The sequence below is a fragment of the Cynoglossus semilaevis genome, chromosome 6, assembly GCF_000523025.1.
Source record: "Cynoglossus semilaevis isolate Cse_v1.0 chromosome 6, Cse_v1.0, whole genome shotgun sequence".
Classification (NCBI taxonomy): Eukaryota; Metazoa; Chordata; class Actinopteri; order Pleuronectiformes; family Cynoglossidae; genus Cynoglossus; species Cynoglossus semilaevis.
The window spans coordinates 14,461,598-14,486,182 of record NC_024312.1 but is presented as its reverse complement, the minus strand read 5'-3'; the positions used below and the strand labels follow the sequence as shown (position 1 = coordinate 14,486,182).

General features: G+C 41.0%; 2 protein-coding genes across 3 annotated transcripts in view; one reads left to right on the top strand and one right to left on the bottom strand.

Annotated features, from left to right (window-relative positions):
- Nucleotides 1-3,697, top strand: part of tmem117 (transmembrane protein 117) — a 30,834-nt gene extending 27,137 nt beyond the window's left edge. Inside the window, exon 7 of one of the 2 annotated variants that reach the window (XM_025056501.1) lies at nt 389-3,697. In XM_025056501.1, coding sequence (XP_024912269.1) covers nt 389-1,038 — 650 coding nt within the window. In that variant the 3' untranslated portion in view covers nt 1,039-3,697. The remainder of the gene's footprint in view (nt 1-388) is intronic. The other variant, XM_008312275.3, reaches the window with a different exon arrangement.
- Nucleotides 3,698-7,465: 3,768 nt separating this feature from the next.
- The window catches only part of nell2a (neural EGFL like 2a), a 67,320-nt gene continuing 50,200 nt past the window's right edge, over nt 7,466-24,585 (bottom strand). The window contains exons 16-20 of the mRNA XM_008312274.3: nt 16,604-16,744; nt 15,835-16,028; nt 13,487-13,663; nt 8,706-8,930; nt 7,466-7,731 (exon numbers count right to left, since the gene is read on the bottom strand). Of these exons, the coding sequence (XP_008310496.1) occupies nt 7,690-7,731; nt 8,706-8,930; nt 13,487-13,663; nt 15,835-16,028; nt 16,604-16,744 (779 nt within the window). The 3' untranslated portion in view covers nt 7,466-7,689. The remainder of the gene's footprint in view (nt 7,732-8,705; nt 8,931-13,486; nt 13,664-15,834; nt 16,029-16,603; nt 16,745-24,585) is intronic.

The window sequence follows — 24,585 nt, the reverse complement described above, 5'->3', positions numbered from 1 at the left end:
TAACTAAGAGCTTATTAACGGCGTATCTGGAGAAGGAGAGCGGTGTCACGTATTCCCAGGGAGACATCTGCCGGCAGTCAGTCAACCTGAGGAGATGACTGTCTCATGGTAATGTAGTCATCTCGTTAGAAAAGAGCGCAGAGAAAGTAGGTGCAAATAGATCTGTCTTCCTGTATGAGTTCATATGCAAAAAAGGGAATAGGGCTCCTGATAAATGAGTGTGACGGCGTACCTGCCTGTCTGCCCTCTGAACACCGACTGGATCGGGTTTATGTAATCCATCAAATCTGACGGTTAAATTATCTCCTCACATTCTGTTTATTCAGTCTCTGCGTGCCTGCCACAGCCTGATATGTGGTCCTAATAACAGTCACGTGTCTCCTTACAGGTAAGTGGTTCAACTACGGGATCATCTTCCTGGTGTTGATTTTGGATCTCAACATGTGGAAGAACCAGATCTTCTACAAACCCTATGAATACGGTCAGTATGTGGGGCCTGGGGAGAAAATCTACACCGTGGAGGAGCCAGAAACACTCAGGAACTTCAACCACAGCACGCTCACCTACGAGTGGCGCTCCACTAATATCAATCCTGCCACCAACCTCAGCTACTTGGAGCACGACATGTTCCTCCACAGCCGCTATGTGGGGTCAAGCCTGGACGTCAAGTGTCTGGCCTTCATCCCAAGTCTCGCAGCGTTTGTCCTTTTCGGCTTCTTCATCTGGCTGTTTGGTCGTTTCCAGGACAGCGAGACCATCACGGAGAATCCAGACAAGTCTTACGAGAGGATCAAGAGGAAGTCGCCGTCGGACATGGCCGTGACGCCGGAAGAGTCTTTTGTGACACTGAGTGACGGCTTGAAACAGTCGGGGACGCCCATGCTCCTGTCAGTGGACGGGCCACATTTCGGAGCCACCCCTTCCACAAACTCCCCGGTTTCCACGGAAACCCAGGAGACATATCCTAACATCATGATCGACAGCGCAGCGCAGGAGGAACCGGCAGTCTCTTTTGATGTCCACAAACTCTCTCCATGACCTTGTGAACTTCTGGGACTTTGAACCATGTGACCGCAGACGGCCTTGAAGCGATCAATATGCTTTTATTTCCTTCAAAGAACAAACTGCTGCAGATGGAGGACACAGATAGAGAGAACACAGGGAGATCCAAACGAAGGATGATGGATGAAGGAATTCGGCGACCGCTGCTTTTGTATTCTTCTATTTTTCTAAACAAACTATTACAAAAAACCTTAAGAATCTGCTCCCATCTTCAAGAGGATCTCATCTTTGAAGTACTGTTTGCAAACAACATGGTGCTGGCTTCACTTTTGCATTTTCATATTTCAACTTTAATAAATCAGAGGAGTCGATGTCAGCGCTACAGATTCAGCCGTGCCTTTAAATTCCATACATGGAGAAACCGACAGACGTGTCATGTCAGTGTCACCAGTGAATGAAGTCCTCGTTCTTCTCTATGTAAACGTTTGACGTACGCTCTTCTTATATACTCACTCTCATATCACTGAATGTTTTTTTAATTGTTATCTTTGGACGTCTTTCATTTGATTTTCATACACTATTTAATTCTAATTGAAACCTTATGATTGCTTTGAGCGTCATTTTATTTTGATGATCTGTTTATACGCCCTCTCATGAAATTAGCTGCGGAGATGATGAAAACAATCAGTTGCGACGAAGCCCCAAATCAAGCTGCCACCTCATTACTGCGTGTGCTGCTCCTGCAGTCAGACTGAATACCAACACAGTGGGTAAGGTGGTTTTGTCCTTGTAAAAAAAAAACCAAGGCCTGAAGAAGCTTGTCTTTCAAAGCGACGGTCTTCTTTGTCTGGATAAAACTTGTTGAAAGTTCGAGAAAGAATTTTGTCGCCAAGGAGAGCACATAATCAGCAAAATATGTGAAACATCCCACAGTCCAAAAAAAAAAAATAAAAAATTCAACAAAAGGTAGTGGCACAGCTAAGCAAACTTGAAGTTTTTATCCTCCTTAATTTTCAAAGAAGAATTTTTTTTAGTTTTCTGTTTCTTATCATTACGATAAATTAAATCAGAATATAACAAGTTTGTTTCCAAAGTTTTGTGCTTAACTTTTTTTTCAAGTACTGACCAAAATACTAAAGTACTAACTATAACTTGCAAGTGGATCATGTACAGTATAAAGGAGGATGTAATAGGTATGTTCGTAACCAAAGATGCCAAACTAAATAGTATTTAAAGCATGTACACAAATATATGCCAACTGTATCTACATTATTATTATTATTATTATTAACTAATCAGATCAGTGTATAAACTGCTTTTGCATCACAAACTAGAGCTGCAGACTCCACTGACTGGGCCACAGCGCCTCCTTGTGCACGTTATCCTGATGGAGTTGTGACCTAGAATGTTAGCTAACAGCAGCTCTTTATTTCTAAAGACAAATATCCCCCCCCCCCTTCACCCCCCACAATCCCCCAGGCTCCTGTCTCGGCTCTATGTTGAAAACATGAATACAAAAGTGATCCCACCACAAAATCCAAGTTTATCAGCAGAAAAGTAACACATTTTGGTGCAGTGGTTTCCAAATTTTCTGCAGAAAACCCTTTAGTAAATAGGTAAAATCCCCGGCCACGTCTTGTTCTTTGTGTTTCGACGACAACTTGGCGTTGTTCGAGTTGCAACACTGCCACCTGTATATTTTTTTGTAAATAATAAATATTACTTGATTACGTCTTATTTTGCATTTTCCCGTTCTAGCTGAATTTTCAGTCAAACTTTGTTCATATCAAGGCCCCCACAAGTCATGGAGGGGCCTTGAACCAATAACTTAAATCTTTGTTTTTTGAGCCCCGGTGCTTAAACCCAGAAAGGTCCTCATCTGCGGCTTGTTTTTTTTTTTTAAGTTGTAACTTTGATTCAAAGACAGCAGCATTTATTTGATCTCTACAAACATTATACCTCTCAGTCCAAAGTCACAGGAACTTGTCCAGTATTTATGTGTAACAATGTTTACATGTCTTCGACCAATACTATAGTTTTCTTGACAGAAGTAACACTCAATAGACATTAGGTTTGGATACCATTTAAAAGAAAATGGATTTCTAAACACATCAGTTTGATCCAGCTCTAAATGGCCTCTGTGAATTAATGCAGATTTATTAATTGGATATAGTTAAGCACCCACCTAATTACAATCGATTTAAACGAAGGTTTATGTGTGTGTGTGTGTGTGTGTGTGTGTGTGTATGCTGGGGGCAGAGGCTTCTAATATGCAACGTGCATTTCAGTGTGTGTGTCTTTGAGAGCCACTTGTGAAATGTTTACTACTCTGTTCCTGACGAAGGCCATCGCGTAAAGAGGTCAATTTGTTCAGCATAATTGTTTTCCAGTGTTTAGTTCAGTAATTATCCTTTTATACATTACAGCTGAATGAGGACGTTTGAAAATTAGTGTTTGACCAAAGGCCAGGAGCTCACAGGATCTGAACAGAGAGCAATATGTTTTAAATGTTCTGTGTCATTTCTGATATATTCTGTCTGGGTTACGAGTCGTTGCTTGTGTTGTTGTTTTTTTTTGTCATATTGTTTGGCCAAGCCGACACCTTCCCGGTTCCTGTGTAAGTGTGTTCTGAAGGAGGCCTCTGTTCGCCGGATGTTGATGCTGTTCAACCAATAAATTTATTACATTAATTACATTCTCTGGTTGGTTGCTGATTTCACAATTGTGAGTGAAAATATTGTTTTTCTATATTCTTGGGAAATAGTTGCCAGGCAACAGATAAGGTCAGTCTCCTTGCAGCTGCTGACCCAATTAATGTGAGATATGTGAAATAATGAAACCGTCTTCACAAGGACACTTGAGTATGTAAGCCCGCATCCGCGGCGCACCCCGGAGTCCTCCGTGCCACAGCCCCACTGTTTGATTTATAACAGGAGATGATCATTTGAATTTGTTCTGCCTTTTACCTCTGCCCGATTTCTTAATTCAACAGATATACAAGCAAAAAAAATTGTTGTTTGACAGATTTTACAAATGTATTTGAAATTAATGCAGACTTAAAAAAAGCCAAGTCACAGAAATTGAACTCAAATGAAGAAGCAGCAAAACTTGATTAAACGACCTAAATGTAGTGACTATATTTTTAATCTCAGTTTTTTTATTAGGTTTTTATAACAAAACAAAGAAAAATTAACTCCTCCAAACAAAACCTGATTTTTTTTTCAAAATAATTGTCTGAATCTGTTTTTCTTTCCCAGCTGGAAATTTATATGAATTTATTTGTGGTGTCTTTTTTTTTACTGGTTTCGGTTACATTTCGGTTTAGTTGAGTAAATGTATAGCTGGTTTCGGTTACATTTCGGTTTAGTTAAGTAAATGTATAGATATTAATATTACCAATGCAGGTAGATCAAGCCAAAAAAGTGTGGACACCAACTGCCCGAGGAGTATCTAGAAAAATAGTCATGCAGTGACCAGAGGGGGCAGTATAATAAACTGAAGAACACACTTTGCAGTTTTTTTCTTCACTTTGCAAACTTATACAGTCAACAGGACAGTGATTAAAATTCTGTGGTGACTTTTTATGGTTTCATGTAAAAAAAAAAAAATCTTTTTGGGCCGCCGGCAGCCGCCCTGCGTCACACTGATTTCACACACCCGTCTTTTTAAACTTGACAGTGCAGATCACCATTTGCTTTTAAAGGGGGGCAAAAAAAACCACCATACGTTAGTGGTTATCCGCTCTGTAAAAGTTTAGCGCTCTGTGTAACTGATCAGTGAGAACAGCATCAGCTCAGTGTAGCGTAAGAATTAAATAAAGTGCACACATCAGGTGGCGGCGTGACGAGCAGAGGTGTTGCTGCTTCCTGTTGATTCATGTTGAAAGTCTGCCCTGCTGCCAGCTGTTTGACTGAAGCATCTTCCAGGTCTGCCACCGGGCTGAGAAATGAGATATTGATTCTGGGAAGACGGTGCAATAATTGAAAAAACACATCAAATATGAGGTTTCAAAAAAAAAGTTGGCCATGCCAGCGGTGTGATGCTGTCCTATTGACTTCTTCCTCAATTTAATGTTCTACTAAACAGGATCGATTCCACTTAGCCTTTAATCAACATTTAAACAGTTTGAAACAAACTTTTGTGGCGCCGGTTTGTGAGGCATTTACTTTTCACACCAGGGATCAGGGATCAACAGAGTGAGTCCATATCAGTGAGTGAAACTGCTGCTGCTCTGCACCCAAAATATATATATATATAACGGTCCAGAGTGGAACATCCACAGCTTCAGATCAGCAGAAATCTCCTCCATATCCTTTGAGCCATCTGCCTATTAGATGAGTGCATTAGCTCTCAGCCAGGCCCATCACTCTGCACTGACAGCTCTGTGACTCTGGGAGAACTGTTGAAGTATCTGTGACGTCGGTATCAGCCAGGTTCTCTGCCTCACCTTCAGTCCCTTCACGTAGTCCGAGACGGTTCGAGTCTCCAGAGGGAAACTTCTATCAGTAAATTCTTTCTACAGAGTTCTGATCCATTACAGAGGAACTTAGCCGACAACTGCAGCACCCGACTTGGTCTTGTGATGATGTCTGATTCACTGACTATTTCTCTTTTTAGGGAATTCTAACTTTTATCATTTTTTTCATAATAATTTTTGATCCAAGAACCAAATGAATGTCTTGAAGAAAAACGTGGACCTCTGCAAGAGCAGCCAGAGAAAAGCACACCAGTATCTCAACTGCATAGATCCGGGATTCCCAAAGCGAGGGACTGACCCGTCTTTGGGGTGCACAAATTGCAGAGAGTGATATCCGCAGGTTAAACTGTTGTATCTGTAACTGTAGTTGTAGAATTCTTCATTAGTTACATGTAACTACTGAACGTTCTCTTTGAATGGTGAAGAAAAGATTCTGCTGCAAAATTCCATTTTGTTTTTATTGTTTCTTTAAAAAAATACCCTTGCTCCTTGTGCCTGAAATTGTTCAATTTCATTGGCTGAAATACCAACAGACACCTGAAAGATGTGTCTTGACAAGGTATTTGGATTGTTGTGTTCTGAGCGGTGATAACGCTGAAAACATCACAGAGGATTTACCATGATTCTCAGCTCTAAGACAATGCTGCCCTGCCTCACAGAAACAACAACTGCTATAAACCGTGTGGTCATTATCAATGTATAAAGGACAGGCAGTGAAGTGGACTCCCCGTGGGTCTGGGCATCTGTTGCAGAGGGTTCAACACTGCCATGGAAAATTAGACATTTAGAAGCCAGCTGGAGGACGAGGCCGTCCTGCTGTGCTACCATCACTTAGGTGCCCACTGGCTTCATGCCATCGCCAGCTCCTGAAGAAGTCAGTGGACCAGAGCAGTCAGGACAGATGGTGCCCTTCTCAACCTACCAGCATCCACTGTGAGCTGACCACTGTCTACTGCCCATGTCTCATCCTCAATCATCAACCCAGGGATGAGTGTGAAGGCATAAAATCCTGAGGTGTAAAACAAAAAAAAGTTTTGGAAGTTGAGAGAAGTTAGAGTGAACAGGAACCACTGCTGAATGTAAATGGCTCTGATTACGTTACATGTTGATGTTAGCAGCTGCCAGGAAGAGCTGGCCAATCAGCTGGTAGGAAACAGCCCCACGGGGAAATACAGTCAAGTCACTTCCAGACTGAACCCATTTGTCTGTCTATGAGCTCATAGATACAGTAATTATATAATATTACATTATATTATATATATTTATATATATATATTAAAATATTGAACCTTGTTTCCATCTATCTACTTATTGCTCTTATAGACTGTCAATATGGATGTTATTAACAGACACTGCAGTAACAGAATTTTTGTTTCACCAAAGCGACTCAAGCTCAACGATTATTTTTCTGCTTTAAATTGACGCACACATATTCTGATGTAGTGATTGTTTTACTTTAACCTAAAGACCGTCTTGATCATATCAGGATCTCTCTAAGATTCCTCATAGAAACCAATGGCAACAGTATTGGAAACAGAAATACTTTATTTTCACAGTTACACAACAACAAGCAAGTAAAGTAAATTTACAAAAAAAGAAGAGAATGTAGCAAAACTCTACAAATCACCACATTAGTATAGACGACTCATAAATATTAAAACAAAAAAACAAACCTTATGCTAACTGCCCATACCTGTCGTTAATGTATCATCATCAATAATTTAAAAATCAGCAAAGAAAGAGTTTGGACATCAAGCACAGTCATGCCAGTAATAGTAATATCTTACAGATCCATGTCGCAATGGCTTAAAGCAGGAAAAACTGATCCTTAAACGTTTCACTGTCAGTGGTGACATAGAACAAATAGAGTGTGTGTGTGTGTATGCGTGTGTGTGATTGATAGGTGTCAGTATTTGGTATAGAGAGCAGTGAAGAAGCAGAAGTGGGTCTGGAAATCAAACTGATGGAAAGTGCCGGAAGGTTCTGATATTGACGATAAAGACATTGATTTGTGATTTTTGTGATTAGTAAACATCATCCACCATTAGCCATTAGCAGAGCAGGTTAAATCAAATCCTAAAAATAGGTGTTGACCCACAGATGTGAAGAGGGACGTAAGGAGACGTTGGACATAGTGTCACTATTTTTTCTTTTTTTTTTTAATTCTTTACATGGAGAAGACTTTACAGGTGCCTTTAGGTCTGTCGGGACTAAAGGCACATGGGGTCCACTGAGCAACAGATGTGTCCGTTCTGGAAAGAAGAGAAAAGAACAAAGAAACAACGTTATTTATTGTCATGGTTTTAACCTTTTACTGAACATGTAGCTCAGTAACACGTCCAGCACTTCCTGTTAAAAATATTCTCTGGACGTTAACTCTGGGGTTGCCAACAGGTTTGTGCAGTGGAAACCAAAATGTCAGCAGCAAATAAGGTGAGTAAACTGGTAAAATTATATAAATAAATAACTATTGTTTTTGCACAGAAGTCAGTGTGTACTGTGTTTTATAAACACACACACAAGTACCATGTATTCTGATTCTACACACCGTGAACATGTGAATAGCCAGAAGCAGCTTAAGTATTTTTTCTTGTGTGTGTGTGTGTGTGTATGTGTGTGTGTAGAGCTTGAACACACACAAACACACATCTTAGATCTGGTGCAACTTATCTGTTGCATTTCTAACACCCGTCGAGTTTAACAATAGGTGGCGTCATACACACATCATGGATTAACTCTAATTTAACTGAAAGATTTTCACCTCTCCATTGTGGTGGAGTGTTGTGTTCACTGTCACCAAAATACCACGTATTAAACAATTTCATATTGAATAATTTAAGATATTTAACTAACTCTGTCTCTTGTAATGGATTTCTGACACTCCCAAATATTTATTGTGGCCCATTCAAAATGACAGAATTGATCTCTTTTATGATTCTAGCTAATTCTTTGATTTCTGACACTCCCAAATATTTATTGTAGCCCATTCAGAAAATCTTAGAAAATCTTAAAAAATTAAACTGTGCAAAGTGTGAGTGTAAATTTTCACTATTTTTAATTGGCATCTAAGTTGTATGGGGGGAGGGGCTTGTTATTATTATCAATTCAGTTAATGACGGCTGTGTAACTCAAAAGAGCTGTGATGAAATGCATTTTTTAGATATAAGTCAGTGTCCTTTACTAAACTGATTCTCATGTTTTTTTTATTTTACACCTGTGGTTTTACCTTGCACTGGCACAGAGTGCACTCAGTGCCATGTTTAATCCAGGAGGAGCCGCTGAAGCGTGAGATGTTGTGCTCGTCCGTGCACGTCTTGGTGATGTCGTTGCGGATGGTGTCAGCCAGACAGGGGTCAGTGACACAGCGGGGACAGCACTCGCCCTCAGGCACCACAGTGAACTCGCAGTCCACAGGTGGACACGGCAGAGGCCAGCAGTCCACCTGCCCCTGCTGTACAGCAGAGAGGACGAAGAAAAGACGCATTGATGGTGGGCGGACAGAAAAAGGCAAAGACAATAAAAATTGATCTAAACATAATTCTCCAGAAACCTTTTATTTGCACGGTGACGCGGGGGCGGGCACTTAAAAGTTATTAAGGAAGTGAATATAGATGAGCAGGGAAAACACAGTAAGCATTTTTTTCTTAAAGGTAAATACTTTTTAATTGACCGGCTCCCTCGCTTTTTTCTTGTTGTTGGTACTTTATTAATCTCGCAGCAAACTTTCAGCACAGAAAGCTTTATTGGATTTTTCCTTCTGCCTTTTCTGCTGCTCTAAGAAATACAGATATATACACTGTATACGTCTCAGACCTTCGCCGGTGTATAATATACGCTGACCAACTTTGCACGATCTACTAAGCGTATGCAACAGCATCCTGACCTCATCCACTTCTCCTTTCTCATTTGCGAGTATTTTGTGCTTCGTACCTTATTAGGGGATGAAATATGAGTTCAAACTTTCTGTTTAAAAACCCAGGGTGATGCAAAAAACAAGGCACAAACACATAGTTACAATAGAGGCTGGATGCAAAAGTCCCCCTGGGAATATTAAATAGCCGAAAAAGCTCTGGCTCAGCATTTCTGAATGCTGCCGTAAATGAACCTGGTTATAAAGCACAGGCTCAAGCTGTGGTAAAGCCCACTCTCCTGCCTCCGTGTGTAAACATCTGATGCAAATGACAACAACAACAAAAAGTACCTGCAGTTTTTAGAGACATTGTATCTGTCTCTTTGCAGATGACGTAATGATTTTACGTTTAATTGGGAAGTAATTATCTTTCCCACAGTTGACTTAAGGTTAAATTAAAACCCCAGCTCACATCTTTTCTCCAATACTTCCGAAGGTGAATTGCCTCCAGTGTCCACGATTTATCATGATCTCTTGATATTTCCTTAATAAGTAGACACAGGAGGATTCACTCTTGAATGTTACCAGAGGCCTGGAGGATATTACAACCCAGTGACATTTCTCTCATGCTTCAACCTGACCTTACATCATACATTTCTAAGAAACTCTACATATTTCTTTGATTCTGTGGTTTAATGAGACAGCAAATCAAGAGTGGCCCCACGAGGGGTGAAACGTGTTCTGTCCGGACTTTATTTAGTTTTAAACCACTGCCATACTAGAGAAAACAAACTCATCTTGCTCTATGGAGAATCCTTTTGTCCCCGTACCTTTGGTACCGTTGTGTTTTCAGCCTTGGACAATCATGTCTCTGCTAACTGTAGAAGCTTTCAAGGTTCATTTCACGCCACTGGAATCTCAGCTCAATATTGGACAACAGCAGCCTTTTTTCCCATCAGCCTTTGTTGCGCTGCTGGTTATACACAGTGGTGACAGTTTCTGTCAGCTTGTGTTTTTAATGGTCTTGGTTTACATATACTGTAGAACAACTCCAATGCTGTTTTCCACATTTGACTCCTGTATTACTTATTATGGGAGTGGAACATGCAGTAGTTAAAGGCGGTGAATACAATTTGTTCAGATCGGCCTTTAATTTGGGGCTCGCTGCTGACTTGATACGTGACTACAGACACAGATACTCTCGATATCACAAAGCAGGTGAGTAACAAACTAATAAACACATGGGTTGGTGCGTCTTCTTCTTCTTGTCTGGTTTCCTGTCTGTTCACCATAAGCGACAGAACGGCATACACTACCGCAAAAAAAAAACCCCAAAACAAACAAAAAAACACCCCAGTGCACAGGTCCTGTTTGACTCTGCAGCCAACTGTTGTCATGGTTATGTGAAGGAGTCTTTAGGTCTTCTCCCCATGGGAGAGGTGGGTGGAGCTAATAGTGGCTTATTACCATTTAAAGGTAAAGGCGCAGAAACTGGCTGTCAAACTGATATGGTAAGACACCAAAAACCATGTCTATTTGGCTAGGATTAGCAATACAGCATATTTGGCTAAGTGAGCCCGTAGCTTCAGAATGTATATATATATATAAAAATCCCACACAATATTTTTAGAAAGCATTTTTAGCACGTTAAGCACTTTGTGTTTGTTTCGAGTATTTTCCTTTTAAATTTTACGGTCAATATTTGTAATCGTGTTTTTATTGCTTTTACTGTTTTATCGCCTTGTTTTCACCCGGAGCGTGTTTTCCCCTTCTTAGTTTTATTGTGAACCACTTTCAATTTTATTTCTGCGAACGACGTTACACTAAATACTGTAAATTTATTATTTTCATTATGTGTGGATTCACAACCAGCAACTGAAGAGCAGATACCAACATAGGTATATGTGTGGAGACACATCTTATACATGAATGTATGTGTGTGTGTGTGTGTATTATTGAGTATGATTTACTGCAGTAAAGAGCAGGTCCCCGTTTCTCTGATGTTTTTTTTTCATCCGTGTTTGTTCCAAACATGGAGTAAATAAGACTTTACAGGAAGCAGAAGCTCAAGGAGAGTGAAGCTGAAGGAATCCATTCTCGGCCGACTGTGCTTCCCCACCGCCTCTCGGCTGGGCAATAAATTTCAAGCTCTTCTATCTTGGTTTGCTGTTAAGAATCTCCAGCCTCAGACGCTGGGGCTGCGTGACGAAGACAGCAGGGGTGGACAGAAATGTCATTTCTGTTGCTGCTCAGACCACATCTTTTTTAAGACTGGAGTCAACTTTTCACTGCCAGTGTGACTGAGAGCAACAAATAGAATAGATGAGGCCAAAAAAAACACCTCCACATTGTTCAAGCTCTGCCTGAAAGTTCACTCTCACCTCCGCACAGAAGGTTGAGACACCGGTGGGCCGTGACCTGTTAAAATCTAAATGTGGTTTCTACTAGAGAGCATAGAAACTTGTGGGGACAAACATTAACAGAGGCTTTGGTTGACATCTCTCTGCAAAAAGTGACACCGGATATTAATGTTCATTTGGTTCATTTGACACAATCCGTTTGGAAAAGGTAGAGTTCCATGAGGTGGCTTCATTAAAATCAATGTACAATGTTGGGGAATGGTGATGTGTTCTAGAAAGCTAAAGAGCTTCAACTTGGAAAAGTGATAGCTAAATCTAGCTAAAAGAAAGACAGACTATAAGATATGAAACGTCAGCTCAGAAATGTCTTGTTTGCGCATGTTGTGACGCGTAAGCAGCAGCATGAATGCTAACAAATGTTAGATCTTCTTTATCTTGCCTTTTAAGCCAATGGACATTGAGAAGCACTCGATATCACAGGCGTTTATTTTAATTTCAATACTTGATTCTTTCTTCCTGATGTTGAGTGTAAAGTAATACACGTGTTTTTTATACTGTAGCTCTCTGTGCACTTTGCTTGGCTGGGAATGACGCTGTGTTCTTATAGTGATTGTTATAATAGTCCACCCTTGACTAATTGCTTCTCATGGGACTGACAGATCTGTTTAAGTTCATTTGAGATACAAGTGTAGCAGAAACGATCAAAAACGCCCGCAAACATTTTCACAGAAGAACAGGAAAAAAAAAAAGAAAAGAAAAACCCTGTTCATTTCCCATTGGAGCAGTGCTGGTGAATTGAATATGCACAGAGCTGTAAAGTAATCACTGGTACAGAGATTTAGTGTTTGTGTCAAGTTGATAAGGAAACACTTCCTCCTTGTCAGAGCAGCAGCAGTGTATCAAAGCACAGTGTAAACAGTTACTGACATGACAGAGGATCTGTGCACCTGTGCCTCTGCCTGACAGTCAAATGTTTCATAGTAGCATATGGTGTTTTTCTTTTTAAAAAAAATCTCTCCTGAATCCTTTGAAAAAAAGGGCAATTGTTTTGGGAAGTAGAAAAAAAAGACATTAAATGAGCAGAAACAGGTAGCCAGTGGACAGAGAGTGAACTCTTTAAAAAAAAAAAAAAAAACAAAGGAAAAAAAAAAGAAACAGAAAAACAACTTCAAGTGAAAACAAAGACATTTTTAGCCCAACCACAATCCCAGCCTCAACAAGAAACCCACAGAACATTTCTCCCCAGAGCCAAAAACTGAACTGAACTGTTTGGGCAGCTTTTATCTTCCCTGCAGCAGAGCTGATTGACTGCAGCTGCAGCAGAACACAGGTGAACCTGATGACTCCTGATCAGCACAGGAGAACCTAACACCTGCTGATTAGCTGAGAGGAATCTGAGTTTTTTTCTTTCACATAGTTAGTACACAGAAGACTCCCACTCTTCTGGCCTTGGACATTCACTTTGGGTAAAAATTCATCCCATCAATGGAGACAACAACAAAGAGGTTCTTTTCAATCTAACTACTCACTGTAAAACTCATAATCATTCCATTTAACTGAATACAAAAATCTTGTCCTTGACATTCTTTACCAGAGAATGTCTTGACGTCGGGAATTAATTTTGATTTTAACATTTCCATGGAAACCAGTGTGTTTGAAAATGTGTTTTGTGTCAATCAGTGAATGCCGGGTCTTTTTAAGGACTCTCGATGGAAGCTTTGACTAAATTCCTAAGATTTATGTTTTGAGATTGAGACTGAGATTTAAAGGCATGTTCACAGTCAAATCCAAACCTACCAGACACTGGCACTGCTGGCAGTTCTCCACCCACGTGTCGCCGCTGCTGTAGGTGAGCAGGCCGTTCTGGTGCAGACACTGGCTGCTCAGTCGAGGGTCACACTCTGGGCAACAGAAGAGGTCAGCGTTGGGATTGTCGCAGTCGCAAACCATCCTGCGGCACATGACTTGCCCAGCCTGAGAATGAAGCACAAATCATAAGAGCATAATTAAAGATTAACCACAGGAGGGTGCGCAGATCTGCACAAGGCCATTCATTTAATGGCGTCATTAAATATGTATGTGCACGGTGAATACTGTAAAGAACAAAGCAAAGCAGCCCATCACTGGCTGCTGCTTTAAAGATGGGCTTCACAATATTCACCATGTAATGTATAATGTGTATCTGGTCATTAGTACTGAGTACTGGACTATTACTCATTACTAGTCCTCTGTAGTCCCTGGGAGTTAAGGTGATTTGCACATGAGAAGAGGAACACTGTAAATCCAAACACAGACTCCATAACATGGCAGCGCTACTGACCCTGAGTGAAAGCATAAAGTAAAGGAGGTTCTCTGTTTACGACGCCCTCCACTGAAGGCGTTTGGTCATTACAGTCACACCGCATACATATGAATGTATGGATGTATGAATGTTTTTTTCACACTAAATAGTAGAAGACAATAAAAATAATAAAACGAGGGTGCTGTACAGAGATTTTATGAACCACCACTGTAAGGCAAGGCTTATGTTACCCCACGGCCATTCCACTCATCTAGGGAATATTGTCTGACACTCCCAACATCTCGCAATAGGCTCTTCTCGTGGTTCGTTCCATGCAGGTGAAATGAGCTACCAAGAACTGCCAAAACAGGGGCGTCACGAAGACCCAGCTCTTCAGAGAATACCTCCTGTCCTAGCACTTTCCTGTACTTCCCTTCTACGTCTGCACTTGTCTCCCTAATTTGTGGTATCCTTTAAAGAGTTCCTCTATAATAATTTTTTTTAAATATTCACTTTATTGAATTTATCAACATATTTCTATGATACATTTCTTGACAGGTAAAAGTTCACATGATTTGTGTTACACACTGGAACAACAACCAATTCAATACTGCACGACCTTTAAGTGAACAACACGCAGGACTTGTCACTTCAATCACGTTTGACCTTGGTTTTCACATATTTGGTATTTGGGCAACCGTCCTCCAGACAATCAGCCATGCCTGCTCACGTCTCCAAAAACAATAACATGTTTACTCCTCTGCTCCCTCGCACCCGCTCAATACAACTAATTTTGACAGGCAGCTCGTTTAATCTCCTCAATCAATTAATATGAGTCATTTAATTAGCCGACCATTTCTGCCCGAATCCTTTGTAATCAAATGAATAATTTGCCGCTTCATCATTCCGCACCGACACTAATCCACTATAATCACCTTCCACTACTGCCAGACACCGAGCATTAGACAGAGAAGACACAGCAGTGCAGTGTGACTGGTCTGTGACCTGACATTCAGGAGAGAAAAAGTGAAATGATGGAGTGACTTTCTTCAGGTGACTGTTTGCAGACACTGTCGCAGAGCCAGGAGTAAAAAGGTGACTTGAGATGCGAACATTGGACTGGGAGCTGATAAACCAATGATAATGATAACACAAAACGACTTGTTGACTCGACTATGACTATCGTCAGAATAGTTGACCTGTAAAAATCAGGAGTTGTCAATATCCTACTCCATGTAGATCAACTGTTCTCCTGACTTCAGTTGAACATTACATGGCAGGAGGTCGTTTTAATGACCAGTTTGGTTCATTTGAATGCTCGTTACCATCATTATTCACAGCTGGTATTTTTCACCTGCTTTAACTCATTTTTACTGCAACCTTCATCAATGTAACTTAAGCTGTCGGCTTCCAACAAACATTGGACGGTGGACACTTTACCCAATGATGTTGGTGTATCACATGGACACAAAGTGACTCTGACAAAGAAGAACTGTTTTAAGATGAGTCTGAATGTGTGTCATTACTGATGTGAGTGTAGAGTTTGCAGTAAAAATCTCTGCATCATCATACTTGTTATTCTGATTAAATCTGTTCTTTTACTTTTTTTGTATCTTCAGAACATGTTCTCATCAGAGAAGCTTTGACCGTATATGAAAGACACAAAACCTAAAAAGAAAATAATTAATCTTTAAACCCTTATGTGATGCTGCAGAGCGTTGAATTTCTATTTCAGTTCCAATCTGTTTTTCTGTCCTTTTTGATCATTGTACACTTCCACGTTTTTCTCCATCACAACATATTTTTCACTCTCACTCTCTCCTCTCGACTTTCTTTGAACAGACTCTACATCAGCGCTCCCTACCTGACAGGAGCAGACGGAGCAACGATCGCTGTCCAGAACCCAGATCTGCCCACTGTGTTTGACCTTGTTGTCATGGATACAGTCGCCAGTGCAGTTGTGTCCATGTGGGCATCGGCAGTCGTAGCCCCCGTCCAGGTTGAAGCACACAGTGTCGTTGGCGCAGGTGTTTCTTCCTGTCTTGCATTCGTTAATGTCTGTGTAATTAAAAGAAACGAAGACTCACACGAAGGTTCGGGACAAATTATACTTTTCATGCAGGAGTTTTGGTGATGAAGCCACAGAGTTCTTTTTCCTGACTCTGTGACTCACTGAACTCCAGCTTCACACACGGCAGTAACCTGCAACAGTGAGGCATTTTCCAGATCTTCTTTCCAAATTGTTCACATCGGCAATGCAGCCCAGAAACCTAGTTTTGGGCAAATTCTCACGTTGCTCTGTGAGATATAGACGGGCCTTGAAAATATCTATTTAACTTTCAGAGTCAGGAAAAGGGTCAACTAGTTGGGAAGTACTCGCTCTATTGTTGTAGAAAAATAACAAGCGTAGGTACAATGTTTCAGTAATGACAACGTTTCTTTAAATACTAGAGAAAACCGACAATTCTGAAGAAAAATAGAATGAAATATTGATATTTTGAGCCTGACTTTTTTTTTTTGGTTAATCCTTCAAGGTTTAGAATGACTTTTTTTCTCTCTGTAAAATCTGTTCAGACTTAATGTCAACTAAACATTTTTTGGCATTTTTAAAATATCAGTGGCAGTCCACTCACCAACACATGATTCCCCATTGGCAGAAAACAAGCCGTTGTCATGGTAGCCATCCCGGCACTCACAGTGGTACCAGCCGGGCAAGTTGACACAAGTGGATTTACTATCACACTCCACAAAGCCATCTGCACACTCATCAATATCTGAGAATAGAAAGACAGAGAGTGGGAGAACAGAAAAGAGGAGAGGAGAGGAGAGGAGAGGAGAGAAGAGGAGAGGAGAGGAGAGGAGAGGGGAGGGGAGGAGAGGAGAGGAGAGGAGAGGAGAGGAGAGAAGAGGAGAGGAGAGGAGAGGAGAGGAGAGGAGAGAAGAGGAGAGGAGAGGAGAGGAGAGGGGAGGAGAGGGGAGGGGAGGAGAGGAGAACTCAGAAGAGGGAACGAGAGGGGAGGGAAAAAGAAGAGTGGAGTAAAGAGGAGTGGAGTTGGATGATCAGAGAGGATAGGAAAATAGAGAAAAATGGTGGAGTAAAGAGAGAAGAGGAGAAAAAGGGAGAGGAGAAAAGAGGAGAAAATAGAAAAAGAGGAGAGGAGTGGATTGAATAGAAGAGGAAAGGAGAACAGAGGAGTGGAGAGGGGAGAAGAAGAGAGATATAATTAGCACTGCTTCAGTTTCAAAAATACCCACTTGCTCTATTCTTGAACAGTACACATAACTGATGAAACGTGTCAAATGGTGGCCAATCCAGTTTTCACTCCCTACATTGATCGGACATCAGACAAAGACCTCTGCATTAAGACACGTGTCAGCATTAGCTTTGAAATCTAATAAATCTGTTTTCACTGTACGACATGGAACATACTTCTGTTTTCATCAAGCAGCAAGATTATTTGACACATTTGGCCTCCAACAAACACAGGCACACGGATGAAATCTCACACAGACATTTTTTGGTTGGTTTGTTTCCTTTCTTTTTTATGATATAAAACGAGTTGTGGAGAAGCTCGGGCTTTGAAACACCTTCTGCCACAGCCTGTGGGTGGTTGTGAATAGATGGAGCAGATGTTTGTTTCCACTCCTCTCCACTCCAAATCCCTGACTCTGCCTCCTGTTTCAGATCTTTAGTACCAAACATGGATGACATGCCCCGACTGTCTCCTCTTTGTCTTCATCCTCTCCCCCACCATGATGTTGATGTTGTTTCATTTTAACAGCATTTCAACCTTTTTATTCCCCCCTGCATGCTCTCTGCAGACGTCAACCCCAAACAATACAACTAGATTTTCCACAATAGGAATCTTCCGGGCCAGAGAAACAGATCGCTCTGATATTACAGCTTATATTTAATTAAACAAAGAGCCAGTCCCTGATGAGAAGGGTCATAAATCCTGCTATTACACAGTAGGGCTAAATATGCTGGGCCCAGACATGCACTGTGATTAAATGTGCCTGCGTAGCCAATGATGGCTTTTTTATGATTGTGCATGATGCATGATGCTCCGCTCTCATTATGAAAATGGCACTGTGCCATGTCTGACCTTCTCCACCACTGCCTGAAACTGTATCCCCCACTGGGAGACAGGCAGAAGGGCTCGTGGTCCCCCACCAACCAGGCAGTAATGGGATTAAGATCTATTGGCTAATGAGTCCTCAGCCTTTTAATAGAATTTCAGATTATCCGTTGATCAAATATCCCACAGCTCAGGTTTCGTTCTGTTTGAAAATTACTGGAATTTCTATTTTCAAATCAATCTGAAAAAAAAGAAAGAAAAAGAAATCTGCCCCATTTAGTGTTGCAGACTTTAAAATGTGAGGCTGTAATCAATGGTCTATCATTAAGAACTAAAGTGGAGAATGAATATACAGTGCATTCAGTGACTGTAAATGTCATGTATTTTGGGGGAAACCGCTCCTCAAGGTGAATTTAGAAAAAAAAATCTAATTTAATTCGTTGTAATTGTCCCCTTTCTACTAATAATGTGGGTGTTGGCATTAAAAATTAGAGGCTAGGAACTATTTATAAAATACACTGATGAGAAGTCACTCTAAAAATATGCAGGTGGGTTATTTTCAGCCAGGTTCATTCATGTATTTTAAAAGCTCGACTCTCCAGGTAACAGCGGAAGGTAACATCCTCAACAAAGAGAATTTTCATTTCCTTCTTTTTTCATCCGAGACCAACCTGTCAGCCATCCTGCCGTAATGGCATGAAGCCTCTCAGGCTTCTGTCAAATCAACTCTCAAACAGCTGAGATGTTTTAGTGAGTGTGAAACTTAATGCTGTTGTTGCAACTCCCACTCTAATACCAGATTTATGTGAGTAAACAAATACTGCATACTTTCAGAACTCTCTCTCTCTTTTAATCATCTTCTTTAAATTACACCAAAAGATCATCTTTTCTAATTAAATTTTAAAAAAATGACAAACCCAGCTCGAAAAGCTACACCTGGAGCGAATCACGAGGCTTCTTTTTTGCTGAATCACAGATGTCACAATGTTTTTTTCCCCCACTCTGCTCAGGATTAATAAAAACCACAACACAAAGCGATCTTTGTGTATTTTCCGGAGAGGTCAAAGTCACAGAGGAGCAGTTATTTTGGGGCGGCGTACCGCTCTGCCTTACAGAGACATTTTGAGTGACAGGAAAGGAGTGACACAAAGAGAGGTGAGGATTAGAATGTACTAATACGAGGAGAAGAGGCACATAGAGAAGTAAAGGCTGTGGAGGAGACAAAGAGTGTAGGAGGGAGGAACAGGAATAGGAGGAGGAACGAGGGATAAAGGGAGAGTAATGATGGGATAGACTGCTGCTTATCCTGAGTGGCAGTGCTTTATTAAGGCAACTCTCAGAAGACAAAATGCAGAGCTGTTGGACAGTAGAGTCTGTTACACCACCGCTATAATAACACCCACTTCTTTTTACAATTTCTGTTTCTCCTTACAGGTTAATTTGTCCTCCAATCCTTTCTATTTGTCTTCACGATCTGCAGCAAAAAAAAAAAAAAAAAAAAGCATTTCCTTGATGGTGGTTTTTCTTGAACACATTCACATCATTATCTTTGCCTGGTCAGGACCATCCATCCATCCATCCAACAGACCATCCATCTATGGTTTCTTATATCCAACAATCCCTCGACCCACCCCTTCATCCACCATGTTCATCCATCTATCATCCAACATACATCCTCCCATTCAACCTATCATCCTTCCATCAAAGATATATCTACTATTCATCCAACAGACTATCCATCTATGCATCCATCAATCACCCATCCACCTGTTCATCCATCCACACATCACACATTGTGTCCATTAACCGATCATCCCTTCACCCATATTTACATTATTACATCAATCCATCCAGGCATCCATCCCTCTAGCCATCCAACATACATCCACCCATTTGACCAATCATCCATCCTTCAAGACACACCCAATAATCCATTCATCCATCGACCGATCCATCCTTCCATTCATCCCACATACATTTACCGATTCAACCAGTCATCCATCCACCCATCAGTCCATCTCTCCATCAATATACCCATCCATCTATTCATCCATCCATCTTCCATTTGACCTTCAGTCCTCCCCTGACACCCCCCCTCACCACGTCATTCCCCTTCATAGAATGACAGACTGGCTCTGGGGGCTGCCGTTCTTCACCTCAGCTTTGCATCCCTCGGTCCAACACCACCCAGTGCTGTCTCCTGGAAACCTAATGCAGAACGATTTCCTCTTCCACGGATCTCCATGACCCTCCTCCACGGCTCTGGAGTCGAATGTAGACAAGTAGATTCTTAAAGTGGTCAGAATTTGTCAGGTCAGATCAGAGGGTTTTGAGAGAGCGGTGTGATGCTGATGTCAATTAGAGTCCATACGGCGCTTTTATTGACACGTACATGACACGGAAATGAGGCGAGAAATGGATCGCCTATCCCTGCTCTCTTATGCACAATGAAGTGCAATTGAGTGGTTGTCACTCACCCTCAGCCTCCATTGAGTATGAACTGAAATAATCCATCAATCATCATGAAACCTGGTGGTAAATTGAGTTACACCCTGGGTTCCTCAGAACAAAACAGACACTCAACAGCAAATCTATATCTGCAGGCTCTTGAATGGGGGAGTGAATGAGTACTTGTATCAAATTGGAAATGAGTCTTGTGAACAATCGGTACCAGCGAGTGCATACAGATTGCCGTCCCTCTGTGATGCATACATAAAGATGTGAGCCTCCTTTCTTTAGAAGTCAGTGAAACAAATCCTGACAGCTGCATTCTGCATTCAGAGCCAGTGTAAAAGTGAGTTTCAGGAGTTGGTTTTTCATTTTTAAAAGTGAAGGAACAGAGATTCCTCTATATATAAAGAAAACACTGTGTTAACGTTGGGAGTGTGTGGGAACAGACTGACATCCGAGACAACACAGTGCAACAAAAACACAGGATAAACAAAAGTGCACTGGTAAATTCTCCTTTAGCTTTAGCTAGCTAGCTAAACTTACAAGCAAATTAAGCCCTGCTTCGACTACTTCGACTATTTTCTGCAGGTGCTTGAAAATGACCTGGCACAATAACATTAAACCTATCTATTTACTGTTATTTTTAAATGTATTTATTATTTTTATTAAGGTGAACTTAGCAAAGAGAAGCCAACATGTCAGAACTGTGTACTCGTGTTTCTGTTTCTGTTAAAAGATAAGTTGTTGTGACTAATTACTAGCCTGAGAAAGAGTCTGACGAAGGTCTACATACTGTGAAGTGAACTGTCGAGCCTGCGTAAGATAAAAGTGTGTAAAATCCTTTTAACGTCGTTAGGACAGGCAGGACTTGACCTTGGATAACAGCCTCTGTGAGAAGGAGCTGGAATTAACCACACGGATAATTTTTTAGTCCAATTTAAAAACCGCTGTCCATAAAAAGACCAGGACATTTCACAGTGGGATTTATACCCAGCTCCGACACTGGTTTTACTGGGTCAGAAACACAAGAGTCCTGTCTCTATGTGATTAAAAACTACACTGTTTTTACCACATAATGTCTTTGAGTCGCTCAAGTTGTTGTCATCTTAAATTCTACACCAAATACAGCAGTTTTATAGTAGGAATTTCTTTTTATAATTTTCACACTATTGAAGTCAAATACACAAAATCAAAAACAACGAATGTCAGTTAAAGAAAAACACAAATAACTCTCAGAAGACGTCAAAAAATATTTAAAGAAAATTGTTAATATATAAAGAAAAAAACCAATAGTGGCTTGAATTGAGATAGTTCTAACAAGAGTGTAGTCAGGTGTGTGTGTGTGTGTGTGTGTGTGTGTGTGTGAGTGAGTGTGCTGCAGCAATTTATTTCCCCGTGTCCTTTAAAGTCAATGTCAATGTCCGGCGTCGGTGCAGTGAGCTGCAGTGCAGCAGCTCCCGCCGTGTGTTTCTCCCTGGGTGATGTGTCATTCGGGGGGAAGCAGCAGGTTGTGCTCAGCTAAACGACAGTTCCGGCCATTAGCAGGCTCTAATTAAGACACACTAATTATGGGTGATGGAGTGAGTGCTTTGAAAAGCCGCCACTAAATAAATAATAGCTACGTAATCATTGTGCTTAAACAAGCCGTTTGAGCTTAGGCAGCCACAGTGCACCGGGTCCTACGGTTCGGTTGTAGGGATGAAGAGGGAGAGAGTGGGAGCCGTAGCGGTGCATCATGGGAGCTGTCAAGAGGTGCAAAAAAAATGAATACGGTCTTAAATATTCAGTACCTGTGCCAGAGTGTCAGAGAGGAAGAGCCCAGGGAATTATAATGGGGTTGTGATGTTTTTTTTTTCTTCCCTGCCTTTACCATTATGTAAGACACACCTGCTATTTTAAATTACATTCACAAGTCAAGACGACAGCTGATAGTAGTTTACCTGTCTAGTTAGGAGGAATGATGGGAAATGAGAAGCTGTGTTTGATATAAAACACATGTTGATATTTAATCATTTTGTCTAATTTGACTGACTGTATTCTGGGACTCTGAGGTCAAATGTCATCGCTGACCATAACTCTGCAAAGGATTAACGTTTTAAATGTTTGCTGCCCTGGCTTTTTTATAATCAAGTAAAAATATTGGTAAAAAGATCAGTGTAGAATGTCATAAAGTCCAGTGACAGATTTATATTTCATTCTATCCCCCTGCTTGTGACACAGACTGGTCGATGGTCCACTGCTGTTTTCCTGTGCAGCCTTTTTTTTGTCCAAAACTGACAAAACCTCCGGAGACTCCTATTTAAATAAGGTCACCAGAAACAACATGTTTTCTTAGCCCCAGTTTGCAGTCTGTCAAAGTTAAGATGCTCACATGACCTCTGGGTGTCACTTCCTGGTGGAACCCCTGACTGTCCACTTGTTGCCTGTCAGTCTCCATCTCCTCACCCTAATCTGTCCATGTCCATTCCTTTCATTTCCCTCTGAAGATAAACCAAAGCATTTTATTTCTCAACCATTGTGTTTTTTTCTTTCTTTCTCTTTGTTACCCGTTTTGTTTGACCTTTTTAAACCACTGTATTCTCCGCCATCTCACCACAGCAGTGAGAGAAAGACAAATAAAGAGTTATTGGCAAAGCAAGCAATATCAAACAGTATCTTCACTTCAGAACACTTGAAAACCTGCTGCTGCGCTATCACAACCGGAGAAAAAAAAAAAAAACGAGAGCTTTGCCTCCCAATAAAACATCAATTTACACTGGAGGTGTGATGCAGCGAGACTCCCTGATGGCACTGTTCAGCACAAGCCTGCAAGAGTGTGTAGGAGTAACAAATCTGAACTGCATCATTAACAGCAAACATAAAAAAAAATCTCTTATCCTCTTCTCCTTGTCCTCAGAGAACTCTTTTGATGCAAGCTAGCACCTCCACGGTGCAGCGCTGCTGATTAAATATAGTTGAAGAGGACTTGAGACTGCAGACGAATTAAAAAGAAAGGGCTGATCATTCCAAACATTTGATCATCATGAGAGTGTAAAAAAAAGCCCAGTCTAGAACAGAAGAGATGAAACAGAAAGGATGCCATGGAGATGTTTAACTAACCGCCAGACATTTTAATAAGCTCACAAAGAAGACGCCAACGACATGAAAATAAATGAACACCACAGTAGGTCTACAGGATATTCTCATTGGAAATGCTGTTTAAAAATGTGATGTATTTTTCCTTTTGGCACTATCACAGACGGACTGCCTCCGGTACGACCATCATACCGTCCTCCTACACTGCATTCGTTCAATGTTTTTTTTTCTTCTCCTTGGTCCAGTATATACATTATTCCTCCTCATTAAAAGTCTAAACCATGTTGACCCAATCACTGCTCGCTCCAGTTCAACAGCTACATTAATTAGCGGTTAGCATTAGCAGCACAGACAAGACTTGTATGGTGAATGAAGAAGATCTATTTCAGTAGGAACACTTCTGTTTTTCAGTTAACTACAGTAGCTGTGGAGCAGGGAAACTGAACAGAGCCTCACCCTGCAACACCAGCATACCACATGGGTGTACTGGCCAGAAGATGCTAGAACCCAAACAAAAATCCTAACACTTTAGCAACACCCAAACTGCTTAAAGAGAAACTGGTCGGTCACTGACTCAGCCAACAGGAAGGAAGTGAACAGACTGTCCTCCGTGAGAATGCTCAGTTCTTTTAATATGCACACAAGGCTGTGATGAATGTTCTAGCAGTCTGTGGTGACCACTTTAATCTCCGTTCCTCTCTGTTGCTGACTCACAGAACTGTGTTGCAGCATCGGGCTGAAAAAAAAAAGAACTGGCAAGAACGACCAGGTCTGTGTTGGGAATGGTCAATGACAGAGAAGAAACTGGAAGTGAAAGTGAAAGCCATCATTGACATTGACGTGCATTCTGTGCTGAAGTGGTGAAATCCCTTAAACACACGGTGAAGAAACCAAGAAGCTGCACAGAAATGATCCATACATGCTGTGAAAGTTCAATAAAACATCTCAGTTTGTTTTCTTCTTTTCTTTGTAATTTAATTAGCCTTAATCTCCTTCTATCCCGTTGAATT